This window comes from Delphinus delphis, chromosome 13 (assembly GCF_949987515.2).
Source record: "Delphinus delphis chromosome 13, mDelDel1.2, whole genome shotgun sequence".
In the NCBI taxonomy this organism is placed as follows: Eukaryota; Metazoa; Chordata; class Mammalia; order Artiodactyla; family Delphinidae; genus Delphinus; species Delphinus delphis.
The window spans coordinates 51130014-51149753 of record NC_082695.1 but is presented as its reverse complement, the minus strand read 5'-3'; the positions used below and the strand labels follow the sequence as shown (position 1 = coordinate 51149753).

Sequence of the window (19740 nt, the reverse complement as noted above, 5' to 3'; positions counted from 1 at the left end):
CCTCTGTTACACATTTGTCTCTGGATCAAGTAGGAATATGTTTGGCTCAAAGAGGTATAATATTAAACTAAGGATAGCTTAAACAAATGGTAGTTAACTTTTCTTACATAGCAAGATCTGAGGTAAGCAGTTGTAAATTGTTCATTGGCCCTGACAGTGTTCAGCCATTATCTCTGTAATTCTTTTGGTCTTTTCCTTTATGGTGGCCAAACGACCACTAAGGCCCCACCTGTCACCTCCAAGCTCAAGGCAGGGAAAAGGTAAGGGATGTTGCCAGCTATACCTGTCACGTTTTAATCAGGAAGTGATAGTTTCCTAGAAACCCCGTCATTGGACTTGGGTTTACATTTTAATGTCCAGCACTAGTTACAGAGGAGGTTCTGAAGACAAGCATTCAACCAGGCACATTACCGTCTCAAACAAAATGAGTGTTCTGTCAAGGAGGAAGTAGAGGAAGATGGATTTGAATACACAACCCATGTGTCTGCCACAGTTTTCTCTGCACCTTGCCTCATTCCTTTCTGTTTCTAGTGCCCAACACAGTATTTATTCCACAACAGACACGAATAAATGTTGAATGAATGAGTGAATTAGGTAAAACACAAAGAGGGGAAAGAGTGTGGAACTTACCCAAGGTCACCCAGCTTCTTTTCCATAAACAGTTCTTAGTTGAGTCCCGAGAGTGAGGCCGCCACAGCCACCATCTCTGGAGCAAGGCGGCCGCGGGTGCAAAGGCTTCCCCCACCAATGTCCCCGTCTGTAAGATCCTAAGGACTAGTTACGCCTGGGGGCATTGCTGTTCGGAAGATTGTCTTGGCTGATATCTGCCTTATACAGAGTTTCACCAAGACATGTGGTGCCCCAGACAGGCCAGCATTTATATTCTTTTTTATCATGCATTTTTAGAGGGAGACTGATGGTTGTGTGGAGAAAGGATTTAGGGAAGAGTATGCTGCCTCTCCTCTGCGTCTTAGGCAACTCAGCTCTGTCCCCAAAGTGTTATACCTGCCCCACCAAGACCAAAGGTTCGTTAACCAGGCCTTCCCCCTCTCCTTAGGAAAGAGTTTGAGAATATACTTGAGACTTCTCCTGAGGATCTCACCCCATCCCTCCACAGCCCATTCGGGTTTTCCTCCATTGCATGGGACATCCTCCCTGAGAAAAGTTTCAGTAGATGCAGGTGTCCTCACTCTCTCACGTTTCCAGTTAGATTTTAGTGCTCCTCATTGATGGGCATTCTGGGCAACCCTTCCTCTGCTGTTGTTGCAAATGGACTCATGGAGAGCCTGTCCACTGTGGATAAGCACCTACAGAAACATTAATTTCCATGCTCTGGCCCCTGGCCTCTTTGCCAACCTGATCCTGCATCTCCCCACCAGCCCACTTCCCTGGTGAAGTGGCCTCTGAAAGTGAGGGAACAGTGAGCCACAGGATTCTCAGAAGTACAGCAGGTGAGCAGGAGGCTGTGGACGGCCCTTACCCCTTCCCTCAAGGCTCAGGCAGTGCCCAGGAAGGCTCTCTGGGAATCCAGCTGACGACTCCTAAAACGTCAGAGTGGCTCTACGGTCCAGCTGATGAAGCAGTAACACAGCTTGTGGTGGACTCTTCCTAGCATAGCTTAAGGAAACTATTGCAGATAGCCTCCTCAGGAGGAGGGGAAAAAATCAAAAGTTGGGAGTTATGTGACAGAATCATCACTGGGGTGCAGGGAGATTGCAATACCATGTTGATGCCACTGTTATTTCAAACACTGGTCAGCAGTGTTCCTCTCCCTTCTTGACTTTCTCCCAAATCCTCTCTCTAATCCTTACACCCCGACTTCCATTTGCTTTCTTCCAGTCTTCTTCCTTCCCCTTCTTTTTCATCCCCTCAAAATAGAGACTGAGCCTGAATCTGGCAAGAGAAGCCCTCTGAAGCGGGCAGATTACTCTCCACAGAAGAGCAGTCTTTTCCCACACTGTGCAGGAGAGAAATTAAAACAGCAGCAACTCTGAGTTACTGGCCAGGGTGTAGGAGCACCTAAAAGTGGTGCCCTGAAAGCCTCACTCAGAAGGAAGCCCCACCGTGCAGGCTGCCCACCATGCAGGCTACAGCAAGGAGGCAGCACAGCTGGGCCACGGTGATTTATATGAAAATGACAATGCAGGTTTAATGTTTTTTTATTAACTTGGTTTACTTGACATTTTGCATGTTTATGTTATTATTTGAATTGTATTAAATATTTTATTTTACTGTTTTTTCTATTTTTATGAATTTCAAATATTTTTTAAATACCAGTATAAAGTATTACCAAAATTTCTTTCTTGAGTGAAATCAATACTGTAATAAATGTTATAGTCACTATTATTGAAACTCTCCAGCCTAACTTAAAGGTGAACAATGGCTACCAGCCCATCTCGGCTGGGATCTCATGGAATCTGGGTTAAGAAAGACTTACAGACAGTAGTTTCCTTGTCTCTACCACTAGATGGCACTAGTGACCAAAATCTCACATTGGATGCTGGCCTTTGGGGATGACAGAGGGAGCAAGAACTTTGTCAGAACACTGACAACTATAGGCTTCCTGTGCTAGGGTCCCAGGGATGGGAGAAAGGCATTCTGTGTACATACTTTTTCTCTCGGAAAGCACAGAGAATGTATCATACTTGGAAGCATTAGGAGAAAGCCCTAAACTGCAAATAACTTAATGAGCAGGAAAATAAATGTTTAGCCCAAGGAGTAAGAGAGTTCTTTGTGTTACTCATCTCTGAAATTGAGAACTAGATGGTGAAGAGAGAAAAAACAAAAGAAGATCAGAATGCATATTTTAGTTCTTAGATCAAGAAAATGCAAAACCTGTTTCATTAAAATGACAACTATTTTATATTTGACAATATAAAAACATTGCTTACAATTACCTGCAAGCTTGAAGCTTGCTTCTCACATATAGTTCTTGAAGATGCTATTCCCTAAAACAATAATAATTACCCTGATTACCTAATCTCTCTTCCTCCCAGGCTTCCACCTCCTCCCACCTCCAGTGTTTTGTAGACTCAATCTTAGAGATTATTCTTGAACCTGGATTCACAGAGTTTGACACTCAGGGTCACTCAGCTAGTGGCAGAAATGGGAAATAAATTCAGATCGTACTGCTACACTCAACTTCCTCACACATTGGGTACCTGGAATTGACTGACAGTATGACCTAAAGCAAACTTGATATAAGCAATGTTCAGTAGCACATCTCAAAAAGGTCCAATAATCAAAAAGTTTGGAAATTGCCCCTCTACCTGTATAAACATAAGACATGATAAGAAGTCAGAAAAGTAATTGGAGAGCTCATCCTTCTGTACTCAGTGGTTTGATTGGCTAGAGAAGACTGGCCAGACATGTGCACAGATGTGAGTTACTTAGAATTTAATGCGTGCTCCTAGTACCTCCTAAAAGGAATCAAAGCTGTTCCTTTGTTCTTTCCACACCAGTTTGGATGATTTGTTGTTCGTATGAAATATTTTTTTATATCCTATTGTGCTTCTTTACTTTCTAAGAACTTTCAGAACTGTTAGGTTCATTGCATTAAATGCTCTAGAAGTATTTACTTTTTACCTTTAAGATGTTCTCATTGAGCCAATAATTTGTTTCAGGAAATAATTTATGAGCATGGGTCTGAAATTTACAGAAGTGATTGCTTTGCTCCAGCATCATCAAAATTTTGTGTAGGATCTCCTCTCACACCACGTTTCCCTAGGTCTCCTCCTCTTCTTCCCTTGATCCCCTTTCTCCAGCTAACTCTTCAGAGAGGCATTACCACAGCAGAACACACACCTACTCTGCCTTATCAGGTGAGGCAAAAAAGAGGTCAAACTGGTGGCTCTGCTCTGTCTCTCTAATAGCATTTTTTTTGTTGTTTAATTTTTATTGCAATATAATTGACATATAACATTTTATTAGTTTTATGTCTACAAAATAATGATTTGATATATATGTGTGTGTACATATATATATACACACACACACATATATGTTGTGAAATGACAGGTGTAATTAACACCCATCTCAAGAGTTAACAGACTTTTTTCTTGTGATGAATAACTTTAAAGATTTACTCTCTTAGCAACATTGAAATATACAGTACAGTATTGTAAACTGTCATCACCTTGTTGTACATCACATCCCCAAGACTAGTTTATCTTATAACTGCAAGTGTGTACCTTTTGACCACCTTCACTCATTTCGCTCACCTGCACCCCCCCACCTCTGGCAACCACCAATCTAGTCTCTGTAGTTATGAGTTCAGTTTTCTTTTAGATGCCACATATTAGTGAGGTTATATAGTATTTGTCTTTCTCTGACTTACTTCACTTAGCATAATGCCCTCAAGGTTCATACATGTTGCCACAAATGGCAGGATTTCCTTTTTTATGGATGAATAATATTCTTTTGTGTGTGTGTGTGTGTGTATACACACACACACCCCATATTTTATCCATTCATCCATCGATGGACACTTAGCTTGTTTCCACATCTAGGCTACTGTAAATAATGCTGCAGTGAACATAGTGGTGCAGATATCTTTTCAAGATAGTGATTTTATTTCCTTCATATAAATACCTAGGAGTGGAATTGCTGGATCATATAGTAGTTATATTTTTAATTTTTCAGGAACCTCCATACCGTTTTCCATAGTGGCTGCACGAATTTACATTCCACTAGCGAATGCACCCTTTTCTCCACATCCTCACCAACACTTGTTAATTTGTTGTCTCTTTTGATAATAGCCCTTCTAACAGGTGTGCAGTGATATCTCACTGTGGTTTTGATTTGTATTTCCCTGATGATTAATGATGTTGAGCATCTTTTCATTTACCAATTTCATCTACCAATTTCATACAATTGGCCATTTGTATGACTTCTTTGGAAAAATCTGTCCATTTTTTAATCAGCTTGTTTCATTTTTTCCTATTGTTGTATGAGTTCTTTATATATTTTGGATATTAACCTCTTATCAGCGAATTTTCACAATCAGTGAAAATTGTGAATATTTTCTCCTGTTATCTAGGTTCTCTTTTCATTTTGTTGATGGTTTACTTTGCTATGCAGAAGGTTTTTAGTTTGATATAGTCCCACTTGTTTACTTTTGCTTTTGTTGCCTTTGTTTTTGGTGTCAAATCCAAAACATTATTGTCAAGACCAATGTCAAGGAGCTTGTACCTATGTTTTCTTCTAGAAATTTTATGATTTCAAGTCTAACATTCAAGTCTTAACTCGATTTTGAGTTGATTTTTGTATATGGTGTAAGATAGTGGTCCAGTTTCATTCTTTGGCATGTGGTTGTCCAGTTTTCCCAACACCATTTATTGAAGAGACTGTTCTTTCCCCATTGTGTATTTTTGACTCCTTTGTCATAAATTAATTGACCATGTATGTGTGGGTTTATTTCTGGGTCTCTGTTCTGTTCTGTTGATCTGTGTGTCTGTTTTTATGCCAATATACTGTTTTGATTACTCTCCCTTCCTAGTCCAGTTTGAAATCAAGGAGAGTGATTCCCCCAGCTTTGTTCTTCTTTCTCAAGATTGTTTTGGCTATTTGAGGTCTTTTGTGGTTCCCTACAAATTTTATGATTGTTCTATTTCTGAGAAAAATGCCATTGGAAGTTTGATAGGGATTGTATTGAATCTGTAGTTTGCTTTGGGGAGTATGGACATACAATATTAATTCTTCCAAAACATGAACATGGAATATCTTTCCATTTATTTGTATTTTCTTCATTTTTTCCCCATCAATATCTTATAGTTTTCACCTCCTTGGTGAAACTTATTCCTAGGTATTTTATTCTTTTTGATGCAATTGTAAATGGGATCATTTTCTTAATTTCTCTTTCTGATAGTTGGTTATTCTTAGAAAAGCAATAGTTTTTTTTTTTTTTTTTTTTTTTTTTTTTACGTTACGCGGGCCTCTCACTGTTGTGGCCTCTCCCATTGCGGAGCACAGGCTCCGGACGCGCGGGCTCAGCGGCCATGGCTCACGGGCCCAGCCGCTCCGCGTCATGTGGGATCCTCCCGGACCGGGGCACGAACCCGTGTCCCCTTCATCGGCAGGTGGACTCTCAACCACTGCGCCACCAGGGAAGCCCCAGCAATAGGTTTTTTTATATTGATTTTGTATCCTGCAACTTTACTGAATTCGTTTATTAGTTCTAAAAGTTTTTTGACGGAGTCTTTAGGATTTTCTCTATGTAATACCATGTCATCTGCAAATAGTGATCATTTTACTTCTTTTCTAAGTTCGATGCCTTTTATTTCTCTTTATTGCCTAATTGCTCTGCTTAGGACTTCCAATACTGTGTTGAATAAAATTAGCAAGAGTGGGCATCCTTATCTTCCTCATCTTTGAGGAACCACTTTCAGCTTTTAACCCTTCAATATGATGTTACCCATGGGCTAATTATATGGCCTTTATCATGTTGAGTTATGTTCCCTCTATACCTACTTGTTGAGAGGTTTTTTTAATCATGAATGGATTTTGAATTTTGTGAAATGCTTTTTCTGCATGTATTGAGATGATCATATGGTTTTTATCCTTCATTTTGTTATGATTTATTGCAGATGTTGAACCATCCATTCATCCCTGGAATAACTTCCACATGGTATATGATCCTTTTAATGTGTTGTTGAATTCAGTTTGGTAATATTTTGTTGAGAATTTTTGTATCTATGTTCATCAAGGATATTAGCCTGTAATTTTCTTATCTTGGAGTGTCCTTGTCTGATTATACCAGGGTAATGCTGGCCTCATAAAAGGAGTTTGGGAGAGTTCCTTTTTTCTGTGTTTTGGACTAGGTTGAAAAGGTGTTTAGTGTTATTTCTTCTTTAGTATTTGGTAGAATTCACCAGGGAAGCTATCTGTTTCTATAATTTTGTTTTTTGGGAGGTTTTGATAACTGATTCAATCTCCTTACTAGTAATTGGTCTGTTCAGATTTTCTATTTCTTCATGATTCAGCCATGACAGGTTGTATATTCCTTGGAATTCATGTATTTCTTCTAGGTTGTCCAATTTTTTGGTGTATCATATTCATCATAATCTCACAATCCTTTGTCTTTCTGTGGTATCAGTTGTAATGTCTCCTCTTTGATGTCTAATTTTTTTCAGTTCTTTTTTTCTTGGTGAGTCTTGCTAAAGGTTTCTCTGTTTATATATTTTTTTAAATATCAGCTCTTAGTTTCATTGATCTTTTCTATTATCTTTTTAGCCTCTATTTCATTTATCTCTGCTCTGATCTTTGTTATTGCCCTCCTTGTACTAATTTTGGTCCTAGTTCTTTTTTCTCTGTTCCTTGAAGTGTAAAGTTAGGTTGTTTACTTGAGAACTTGCCTATTTCCTGATACAGGCACTTATTGCTATGAATTCCCCTCCAGAACTGCTTTTGCAGCATTCTGTAAGTTTTGGTATATTGTATTTCTATTTTTTATTTGTCTCAAGATATTTTTTCATTTCTCTTTTGAGTTCTTCTTTGACCCATTGGTTGTTCAGTAGCATGTTGTTTACTCTCCACATATTTGTGAATTTTCTTGTTTCCTTACTATAACTGATTCTAGTTTCATACCATTTTGCACAGAAAAGATGCTTGATATGATTTCAGTTTTCATAATTTTGTTAATAGTTATTTTGTGGCCTAACATATGATCTATTCTGGAGAATATTCCATGTATACCTGAGCAGAGTGTGTATTCTGCTGATTTTCGGTGGAGTGTTCTGTAAATGTCTGTTAAGTCCATCTGGTCTAACATGTCACTTAAGTCCATTGCTCCATTGTATTGCTGTCTTTTTCTCCCTTTACGTCTACTAATATTTGTTTTATATATTTAGGTGCATCTGTGTTGGATACATAAATATTTATAAATATTATATCATCTTGTTGGATTAACCCCTTTATCATTATATAATGCCCTTCTTTGTCTCTTGTTAGAGTCTTGTCTTAAAGTCTATTTTGTCTTGTATAACTTTCCCAGCTTTCTTTGGTTCCATTTACATGGAATATCTTTCCATCCCTTCACTTTTAGTCTATGTGTTATTACATCTGAAGTGAATCTCTTGTAGACAACATAGTTTGGCCTTAGATAAGTCCTTTCTTATCCATTCAGTCACTCTTTGTTTTTTGATTGGAAAATTTAGTTCATTTACATTTAAAGTTATTGTTGATAGGTATGGACTTACTGCCATTTTATTCATTGATTTCTAGCTATTTTGTAATTCTTCTATTTCTTTCTTCTTCTCTTGCTTCCTTTGTGATTTGATGATTTTTGGTAATGCTGTGCTTAGACTCCTTTTTCTTTATCTTTTCTGTGTCTGTTATGGGTTTTTGCTCTGTGATCACCATGAGGATTATATTTAAATGTAACAGTCTATTTTAAGCTGATAACAGCTTGTTTGAATGCATTTTAAAGCTTTACATTTTTACTCTTCCCACCACACATTTTAAAAGGTGTCACAATTTACATTTTTTTATCTTGTGTATCCATTAACAAATTATGGTAGTTATAGTTTTTTTTTACTACTAAAATATAGTGTATTTTACTATAGTTACTTTACTCTGTCTTTTAATCTTCATGCTATATCTATAAGTGATTGACCCACCACCATGACAACATTAGATTATTCTGAATTTAACTATACATTTACTTTTGCCAGTGAGATTTATATTTTCATATTTTTTCCTGTTACCAATTAGCACCCTTTTGTTTCACCTTAAGGAACTCCCTTTAACATTTGTTGTAAGGCTGGTCTAGTGGCGATGAGCTCCTTCAACTTTTGCTTATCTGGAAAATTTTATTTCTCCTTAAATTCTGAAGGACAGCTTTTCCAGGTAGAGTATTCCTGGTTGGCAGGTTGTTTTTTTTTCTTTCAGCACATTGATTATATTGTGCCACCCTCTTCTGGCCTGCCAAGTTTCTACCTAAAAATTTGCTGATAGTCTTATGGGGGTTCCCTTGTACATAACAAGTTGTTTTTCTCTTGCTCCTTTTAAGATTTTCTCCTTTAACTTTTGACAATTTAATTATAATGTCTCTTTGGATTCTTCTTTTTTGGAACTCTGGGATTCCTGGATTTATTTCCAGGTAGTCTGTTTCTTTTCCCAGGTTAGGGAAGTTTTCATCCATTATTTCTTCAAATAAGCTTTCTGCCCCTTTCTCTCTCTCTTCTTCTGACACCCCTATAAATGTGAATATTGATCTGCTTGATGTTGTCCCATAAGTCCTTTAAACTCTATTCACTCTTTCTTATTCTTTTTTCTTTTAGCTGGTCTGATTGAATGAATTCCAATACACTGCTTCTAGTTCCCTGATTCTTTCACGTCATCTAGTCTTCTGTTGAACCCCTTTATTGAATTTTTCAGCTCAGTTATTGTATCCTTCACCTCTGTGGTTTCTGTTTAGTACTTTCTTATATTTTCTTTTTGTTGAAATTCTCACTTTGTTCATGTATTGTTTCCCTGACCTCTGTGAGCATCTTTATGACATTATTTGAGCTCTTTATCAGGTAAAAATTATTTATCTTAATTTCATTAAGGTCTTTTCCTGGGGTTTTATCTAATTCTTTCACTTGGAATATATTCCTCTCTTTCTTCATTTTTTTGACTCTCTATGTTGGTTTCTATGCATTAGATACAATAGCCAGTCTTGAAGGAGTGGCCTCATGTAAGAGATGAACCTTATTATTCAACCCTTCCGTGGCTCTTGGTTGTCTCTCAAACCTTTGTCAATGTCCAGCCTACTTTGTTCTTAGTGGCTCCCAGTAGTTGTGGGTATACCAAGACCTGTCAGTGTCCCAAAGAGAAGGATCTCAGCACCTAGATGCAGGCTGATTGGAAGCTGGACACTCAGGCAGCAACTTTTAAAGTATGCCCGTATACCTCTTTCAGGGGAAGACTGAGAGATGGGCATTCTGTCTGCTCCCTCTGCACTGAGCCCTAGGGGGATAGCAAGTTAAGAACTATTTCTTTGTTTGCTACCATGCAGTTGAGCCCATGAACACAAGCCGTGCTGCTCACCAGAGCCAGATATCAAGGGATGTGTCCTCTGAGCAGCAGCCACAAAAGCTGGAGCACCAGCTGTTTGCACAACCTCCATTCATAGAAACACTGGTGACCCAGGGCAGGGCAAAGGGAGAGCGCAGAGATGGCACCCACTGGCCTCCCCAGTCTCTGGAGAGGATTGCAGTTGGCCCCTAGATGTTGTTAAATTATAAGCCTGACCCTCAGGCTGCAGTTAAGATCTATAAATAGGCCTCTTTCACTTACATACTGGGCATTTCAGTCTGCTGCCTCTGCCCTGTGCCCTGGTGGCATAGCTTAAGATCTGCTACTCTGTTTATTAGAGTCCTGTGGGACCCAGGAACATAAGCCTTGTTGGCCAGCAGAGCCAGGCAATCAAGAGGTATGTCCCCTGGGCAGTAACTGCAAAAGCTGGGGTGCCAGACGTGTGTATAAGCTCCTTTCCAGGAGATACCTGCTAGTGAGGCAGAAGGAGAGCATGAAGATGGTATGGTGCCCACTAGCCTCCCTGGTCTTTGGAGAGGATTACAGTTGGCATCTAGATGTGTACTAAATTAAAAGCCTGCCCCCTCAGGCCAAAGCTTTTAAGATAAGCAAATAGGCTTCTTTAATGAAAAGACTGGGCATTTTAGTCTGCTGCCTCTGTACTGGGCCCTGGGGGTATGTCCATGGTAAGTCCATGAGAGCCCATTAAGAACTATCTCTTAGTTCACTACAGCCTTATGGGTCTCTTGGACCCAAACCCCACTGGCTTTCAGAGCTAGATGTTATGGAAGCCCATCTCTCAGGTGGAAGTCTTAAAAGTTGGGGTGCTAGATGTAGGGTCCAAGCCCTTTGCTCCTCAGGGAGAATCCAGGAGTTGTGAGTTCCCTCCTCGTTGCGTGTCGCCCTGCCGGGAGTGGGTTTTATAGCAAGGTTGTGATCAGCCTCTCATACCCATTTCAGTGTGTCTTCTTGTTCACTCGATGCGTAGGAGTCGCTCAGCTAGTTTCTGGATTTCTTTCAGAGGGATTGTTGTTCAATTTGTAGCTGTAGATTCAGTGTGTCAGTGAAACGAGGTGAGTGGAGGAGGCTGCTTTGTTGCCGTCTCAAACCAGAACTCTCCAATAGAGTTTTATAGGTAATTATTCAGAGTTTTTCTATTTTGGGGATCTGAAACACAGTAAATAGCATCCCCAGATGCTTTGAGGCATAGCCCTACGCCCTCCTTCCCAGCCCTGACCTAACAGTCTGCTTCTTTGTGGTTCTAGAAAAATAACTGTGTGCTGCCTGAGGATCTGAAAAACTTTTACCTGATGACCAATGGCTTCCACATGACATGGAATGTGAAGCTGGATGGTGAGTCAGCCTCCTTGCTGTAGAGGAACATTTCCCTGGCTGAGAGGTTAGATGAGACAACTCTGAGGGCCTTTACAACTTATGAGTCTGAATCTGGACAGTTTTTGTGGGTTCTTCTCAAGTGCAATGTCCAGAAGCTGTGATTATCTCCCAAAGCTAACACATGCCATCATTGCTTCACCCACTGCCTCCCCAGCCCCCGTGCCAGGGTCTACCCAGTACTTAACTGGAAGCTCAATTTAGAGGCTTCTTGTTGGCATGAGGTGGAGGGAAAGATTAGTCACTACACAAAAATCCTGAGCCACCTCGAACTTAAAGCCTCTGAGGATTCCACCTTGGAGCAGTCTCCTCAGGATGAGCTGCAGTGACAGCCTCTGGTGGTCATAAGAGGGGGGGCTCCTTCCTTCATTCCCAGCATGGTGGAGACCTCAGGGCTCCGAGGTCTGGACCTCTGACCCTCAGACCAGAGCCTTTCCTTCTCTGCCTCACATCTCCTCAGCCTGAGTCATCAACCGCCTTAGTTGACAGGCTATCATCCTTGGTATTAAATACATCCAGGATAAACATTTCTATCGTGAATGTGGGAAATCGCACCTTGGTACATGTCAGAGATTCAGGTACTATGCAGGCATGAAAGTCAGTGCTGCGCATTCAGGTGAAGACTCTAGTAACATTCCACAGACTAGGAAATCCAGATCTAGCCCCTGGAGTCCAGCTCATTCCTGACACAGACTGCCCTGTCCTCAAGAGGACTTTATTATCTCCAAACTGCAGCCACATCCCCAGATCTACTTTGGTCCTTGGGAATCAGCCTATACCTCTCCTTGCTGCCACTAAGAGTGCAGTCACTTCTGTGACACAGCAAATCTGCAGAACTGACTCCTCCCCTTCATTGCTGCTACCTCCTAGGTTCCCTTGTTTTGGTGACTCCCCAAACCTTCCTGTTTTTCTCGCAGCTGACCAGGGGCATATTTCATAGCTTACTACTAAGCATTTAACATGAACTTTTAGCTTAGAATCATTTCCTCCGATGGTCTAGAAACCATTGTTGCCACCAATATCGGAAACCCTCATGGCCATGGCCTTTGGAGTCTGGAGCAACAGAGAGAGTGGACAGAGGCTAGAGTGACTGTCACGTTTTCCCTTGCCCACATCACGGAGACAGACTAGCCCCTTCAGAAGCCTGCATCAGAAAAGAAACATTTCATGAAGGTTTTATGAATGAGTCCCTATTCATTATTAATACTTTTTTTAATGTAATCCTCCCAACCCATCTTCTTATCCTTATCCGCATTGCTGTACCCATTCTTTACTGGATGGCTAAAATCATTATCAGAAAAGCCAGCAAAGGCAGCTTCCAATGTTTACCTCCTTAGTGGTCTTCTCTTGGACATTCCATGGTCTGTACACCAGCTGTTTTATTGCCTTAAGTTATTCCAGTTTTTTAGCAGTCATATGTCCAAGTCTTTGTGTGCCATCCCATGTCCAGCACCCTATATTATAAGGATTCTGTATGATAGATAAGGAAAATACATAGTCTGCCTATTTCTTGTTTATACCTGAATTACAGAAGACTGAACCAAGCAAGAAGCCTTTCAAGACAGTTTGCTCTGTTGAGTAAGAAAAAATGATAAGTAGAGGGGGAGATAGTTTCCATAGTGAAAGCTTATGACAAGAAGGGTAGAAGCAGTCAGTTATATAATCAAAGCTGTTACTCCTTTGGAAAGTATAACCCTTCATTCAAGGGATGGCGGGAGCAAAAACATTTTTTAAGTCCTTTGCTCTTCAAACTAGGGCCCCTACCCTAGAATTCCCAGTTCTTTTTGAGAATCCCCTTTTAAAATTTCCTTTGGTGCTCCACCCTAACACATGCAGTGGGGACTCTTCACTCATGGCCCCAGCTGTTTGCTTTTTTTTTTTTTTTTTTTTTGCATAAAAGGCTGGTGCTTTGGAGCATGTAGTGCATTGATTCTCTCCTTTCCACTTTCCATTCAATTCCTCAACCCTGGGATCAAATAATAGCTGGGCTTACGTTAGTCAAGCAGAAGCCCTTCTGATGACCATGGTAACTAGCTTATTACTCCATGTAATTCTTTTTGTTAACATTCCCATAGAACATACCATTCCATTGGGCAGCATGGCAATTAACAGCATCTCAAAACTGACTCAACTCAACCAGTCTTCCCTGTACTCACTTCCTAACGCACCAACTCTTGCAGACCTGGAGGACGATACACAAGAAGGTAACTGGAGGGACTTCTGCTTTGAGTTAGAAGTCAGCCTGCTTGTTTCCATTTTATAATGTTGAAAATAATAGGAAGAAATTGTGGCATTGTTACATGTTCCCCTAAACCCAACCCTTCCCATTTATGGCTTCTCTGAACCATGGGAGTAAGGTTAAAAAAAAAAACAAAAAAAAACAGCCTGTATCAAAAAAGGAAATTTTCATGAAGAAAATGCCAGGGTTGGGATCTTTGTTTCCAGCACCCACTTCAGTCCCTGGCACATAGTAGGCAGTTAATGAATACCTGGTAAGTGAATGAATGTTACAGATTAAACTTCACTCCACATTTCAATATTGAGAGGTTTCAGGGACCGTGGCAGTCTAAATGCAGCTCCCTTCCTCCCTTCAGGCTCTTTGCCACTTCTGATTGAAATGGCTTATAATTCAAATGGCTGCTAAAGCTATGATCAACTATGTATAAGTGAGGACTTCAGTCAGAACTGTGTTTGGCTGCGTATAACAGACCCCCATTACAATGTTTAAATAGTTTATTTTTCTCATAATAAGAAATCTGGAACTAGGCTGGTGTAGCTGCTTGAGAAACTCAATGATAAAGTCTCCCTCTGGATTCCTGGCGCAACAGCCTTTGTGTTTGTTTGGTTTTCATCCTCATGTTTGAAGAATGTGGGCTCTACCTCCAAGCTTCAAGTCTATGTTCCAGGCAGGAAAAAGAAGAGTAAAGGGCAAAATAACTGTCTCTTGGCAGAATAGTTTCCTTTTTGTCAGAAAACTAATAGTTTTTCCAGAAGCCCCTCCCAATAACCATTCGCCAGAATAGAGTCAAAAAGGTTACCCATAGTGCAAGTGAATTTGAGGAGATAAGTATTTTTAGCTGTGTAGTATTGCCTCATCAAACAGAACTGGAGTTTTAAAAAGGGAGAATGAATATTCAGTAGGCAACTAGTGTCTCCAATACTAATGCCTTGGAGTGCATTGAAATTCTGACAGAGAGAACTGATGCAAGGCTTTCTCTTTCAACTGGACAAGCAGCTGCACAATAGGAGGAGGAGTCCAAGAGCTGAGCCTGGAAAGTGTTGGGCCCTGGGAAGAGTTTATCACTTAGAAATGTGTGGAATCCTCAAGGGTGGGAAAAAGGTCACATTTGCTTCATATGTGTATACTGGGGCTCTCTAACCCCTAAAAGGCAAAGGAGTTGTTAAATAAGTAGAATGGGTATACCCTGCTTTTGAAGCTGGTAGATAAAGGTAGACTAGATGATAGGATTTCAAGGGACCTCAGCAAAGGACAGGTAGGGGTAGAGACCACACTGTCCTACATACTGATGGGGATAAAAACCACGTGGGCTTCTGGCACCTTCTGAGTTCATGCTTTTTAGGATAGTCCAACAATTAGACCTAAGTTTCATTAACTTAAGTAGAAAAATGCTGACTTTTCTCAGGGGACTCAGCAGTTAGAAAGAGGACAATCAGGAAGCAATATCAGAATACACAACCAGAGAAGTAACACTGCTAGAGGACACAGATGAAAACCTAAATAAAAACAAGAACACTTAAGGGCATTTAAGACAGCACAAAGACTTCCTATAGAAAAAAAGTAAAAATTCTTGATTAAACAACTGACTAGATGAATTGAAGACAAGTATAAATATTGAGACCTGAGTTAGTAGCCTGAAAAAGCAAGTGCAAGAAATATCTAAAAGGACAGATAAATAAATTTTAAAAGGAGAAATGAGTGAAAAGGTGGAGGGTGAGAGAAATAGAAAATACATCCAGGTGACCTTCCATTGGAATTATAGATGCTCAAAAAGAGAAAAAAAGCTGGAAAGGGAATAATAAATAAACAGTAATAAACAAAAACTTTTATTCAATCTGCAGATTGAAAGGGCTCTCCTAGACTCAAATTGAATTCAGGAGAAAACAGACACCTAGGCATTACATGATGCAGAAAAAAATCACAAGCTTCTAGGCAAAAATAACAAATTACTTGTGAAGAGAGAATAATCAGACTGACATCAGACTTCTCACCTGCAACAGTGGAAACTAGAAGGCAGTAAAAAACATAAACAGGTTACTGAGAGAAAAAGTGAAAATCAAGAGTCCTATATATACAGATGAAACATACCTCTCAGGTTATTAGAAGAATATTAAAGGATGTGTAAAACTTTAAGAACATAAATACTCCAACCAAAAGACAGATGAAACGGAATGGAGATCTCAAGATGCAGATATATAAAGAGGAAAGGAAACAAGAGATTAGTGAACCTCCTATGAAAGAGAAAGACTTAATTAAATCTTAATATCCAGAAATGTATACAACTTTTACATAAGAACTCTTGGAAAAAAGGGGACATAGTGCATAGAATATGTTTAAACATATACCCTCAGCTAAACCTAACAGAAAGGAGAGAGGCAAGGTATAAGAGCTTTATGCGTTAAATTGTGTCCCTTCCCCCTGGAAATATTCATATATTGAAGTCCTAACCTCACTCCCTCAGACTGTGACCTTATTTGGAAATAGGGACATTATAGAAGTAAGTAGGTAAGGGGAGGTCATACTGGAGTTGGGTGGAGCCCTAATCCAGTATGACTGACAACCTTTTAAAAGGGGAAATTTGCAGATACAGATATAAAAGAAAGCCATGTGAAGATGAAGACAGAGATGGGGTGGTACTTCTACATACCAAGGAAAGCTAAAAGTTGCAAGCAAACCACCAGGAGCTAGGGGAGAGGCATAGAATGGATTCTTCTCCACAGCCCTCAAAAGGAACCAACCTTGACCTTGGATCTGTGGCCTCCAGAAGCGTGAGATAACAAATTTCTGCTATTCAAGCCATTCAGTTTGTGGTACTTTGCTACAGTAGCCCTAGCAACTAATACAAGGAATGTTCCAGAGAGTCCTTTTAAAAGAAAATGTAGGACAAAGAGGAAAGGAAGTAGAAAGTGGAAGCCCTCATCCTACTCTAGGAAAGAAATAGTATGCCTTGTTGGGGGAAACAGAGTGTCTTGGTGTATTGGTTTTCTATTCATGTATAACAGATTACCAAAAATTTAATGGCTTGAAACACTACAAATTTATTATCTAACAGTTTTCATGAGTCAAAAATTCAGCTACAGATTAGTAGAGTCTTCTGCTTAGGATCTTATCAGACTAGAAACAAGGTGTCAGCTGGTGCTGTGATCTCATCTGAGGCATAGGGGCCTCTTCCAAGCTCACCGGGGGTTGACCTTATTCAGTTTCTTGCAGTTGTGGGACTAAGTCCTTGTTTTCTTGTTGCCTGTTGGCCAGGGCTCACTCTTGGCTCGTTTAGGCTGCTCTCAGATTCTAGCCACAAGACCCTTTCACAATATGGCCACTTGCTTCTCAGCCAGCAGGAATATTTCTCTCCAGTCTGCTACAACAGAGTCTCATAATGTTACCTAATCAAGGGAATGACTACTCCATCATATTATAGGTCCTGACCACACTCAGGGGAGGAGGTTGTACAGGTGTGTATACACACAAGCATGAATCTTGGAGGCCATCTTAGAATTCTGCATACCACATTTGGTTAGAGAAACAATGGCATATTGTTTTCAAGTAAGGGTAGAATCATATGGATCCAGTCATGCAAATACATAAAAAAAGGAAGATAGGGCTTCCCTGGTGGCGCAGTGGTTGAGGGTCCGCCTGCCGATGCAGGGACGCGGGTTCGTGCCCTGGTCCGGGAGGATCCCACATGCCGTGGAGCGGCTGGGCCCATGAGCCATGGCCGCTGAGCCTGTGTGTCCGGAGCCTGTGCTCCACAACGGCAGAGGCCACAGCAGTGAGAGGCCCGTGTACAGCAAAAAAAAAAAGGAAGATAACCATTAAAGGAATAAAAAATTACTTTAGAATCTCTAACCTAATAAAGGAATGTTGAATCACATGAGTAAAAATAAGAAAAAGGGAAAAGAAACATTATAAAATAAGCAACAAAACATTAAGAGGAATAAAATAAAACAGATAAATCATTATGTTAAGTGTGCTGGGATTGAATTTCCCTTTTGAAAAGCAGAAACTATCAGATTGATATAAAAAGCAAAGCTCATCTATATGTTATTTTCAGAAGCATACTTAAACTGATGAAGAGGCCTCCTGGTAATGGCAGATAGGTAATTCAGAGCAGTCTTCCTGCTGAAGACAACTGAAAAGTCAGGGAACATATAAAAATCATCAAATAAGAGCTAATAAGATGATGAGATAGCACCAGATCAACATCCAGAAGAAGACAGAAATCCAGGGAAGAGGCTCAATGTTTAGGGTTGCTTTTGCCTAGGATACGTTGTCATTTTCAAAAGAGGCAATGAGGCTACTCAAAAGCTGAGAATTTGACCCATATGTGAGACTAGAAGAATAAAATGGAGTCTAGAACCTACAAAAGATGGCACCCATAAAAACTACCCTACCCTTTTGGTTAGCACCATGAGGAGCTATATACTGTAGGAGATAGAATGAACCAGAAATAACCACTCTTCACATGGACCGAAGCCCAAGTATAAGTCACCTGTGCATCCCAGAAAATGTTAAATCCCAAAATTGGACTAATTTGATTCCAGATTACTAATCTCCCCAGGGGCCTGGCAGAAAAAAACAGCAATTCACGCCAGAGAAATGAACTAAAATTGACTGTTTATGGTTGCACAGCTCTAAATATACTAAAAACCATTAAATTGTACACTTTAAGTGAATGGTATGGTAGGTGAATTATATCTCAGTATAAAACTCATATAAAAAAAAAATTCTTCCCTAGAGGAAGAAAACATTATCCTAGACCTCATTGTTTTTATAAATAATTTTTCAAAAATAATCCTACTTAAAAAGAACCAGGCACATGAAGAAACACAACACCATGAACAAGAACCAGCACAAATAACAGGTAACAGAAAGATATCCACTGTTATTCCTGAGGGTGAAATTATTAGGCACAGACTGTAGGACAGTGTGCTAATGTGCACATGGAGATAAAACCAAACTAAAAATTCAGTGAAGAACTAATAACAGTGACATTGTAGATTTGACCTTATGATTCTGGCCATATGGCATACTACCTTTTACCAGATCAGGACTTGTGCAGATAATACTCTAAACTCTGGGGAAACTTTTAAAATAATTACCTAAAAGGACTGGAGAGTAACCAAAAATAAGCAGAAACGGGAGTGGCATCTACAAATGGCACAAGGGAACCACACTGAATGATTTTCCTATTTTTATAACTTTTCACCTGAGGGCAGACCCCAGTCAGCATCAGTCAAGGCTGCTAAAACTTGGTGGGAGCCTACAGTCTGGACTTTTTATTTCATCCAAGATGGAATAGTAGAGGCCAGATTTATCTTCCCACCTGGAACAACAAAAAAAACCAAAAACAGACAAAATATATAAAACAATGGATGTTGTCAAGATACTGACCACCAGACAGGGAAGAATGTTGAGCTCTGAATGATGGGAAGCAAGTGAGGTGAACCCTAGCTTATTATCTGAAAGTTTCCAGTCGACAGCATAGAGAAGGGAACCCAAGGAGAACCTGTTGTACCTGTTGAGAAGACATAACTAAGAGCCCAGCTGGATGAAGACAGGTAGAGTTCACAGGACTGAGTAACAGAGAGGAATGAGCTGCATAGAGAGAGAACTGCAGAGATCTGCAGAGTGTCCTCAAGTATTCAGGAAAGAACTGATGAGCACACACGTGTGAAGATACTACCCAAGGCCAGGGACAAAACCACCCAAGAAGATTAGAGGGAAAAATGCCTGGTACTCACACTGAAGCAGGAATAGTGTCCGTTTCTACCGTCCAGGTTGAAACACCTCATGGCTTACACAGAATTAGGTAGAGTACTCAGAAGGGTCCTGCCTCAGTAATGGGGAAAAAATTAGCCCTAGGTTAAATGCTGCCTTGGGTTCTGCCTGTCAAATACTAAGCACAAGACCTGAAAGTATCTGTTTTCAAGTAATTTAACTGTGTCACAGAACAAAGTTCAACAATATTTATAGAAATATAAAAATAGCAAGCACTCAACAATGCAAAATTAACCATTTCTGGCATCCAATCAAAGATTACCAGGTATGCAAAAAAGCAGGAAAAAAATGACCATAATGAGGAGAAAAATTAA

The 19740-nt window shown here is 40.0% G+C and overlaps 1 protein-coding gene across 2 annotated transcripts in view; it reads left to right on the top strand.

Annotated features, from left to right (window-relative positions):
• TPGS2 (tubulin polyglutamylase complex subunit 2) overlaps positions 1-19740 on the top strand; it is a 66096-nt gene that overhangs the window by 28471 nt on the left and 17885 nt on the right. For both annotated transcript variants that reach the window (XM_060028922.1, XM_060028921.1), the window contains exons 3-4: positions 11283-11370; positions 13485-13613. In XM_060028922.1, coding sequence (XP_059884905.1) covers positions 11283-11370; positions 13485-13613 — 217 coding nt within the window. The remainder of the gene's footprint in view (positions 1-11282; positions 11371-13484; positions 13614-19740) is intronic.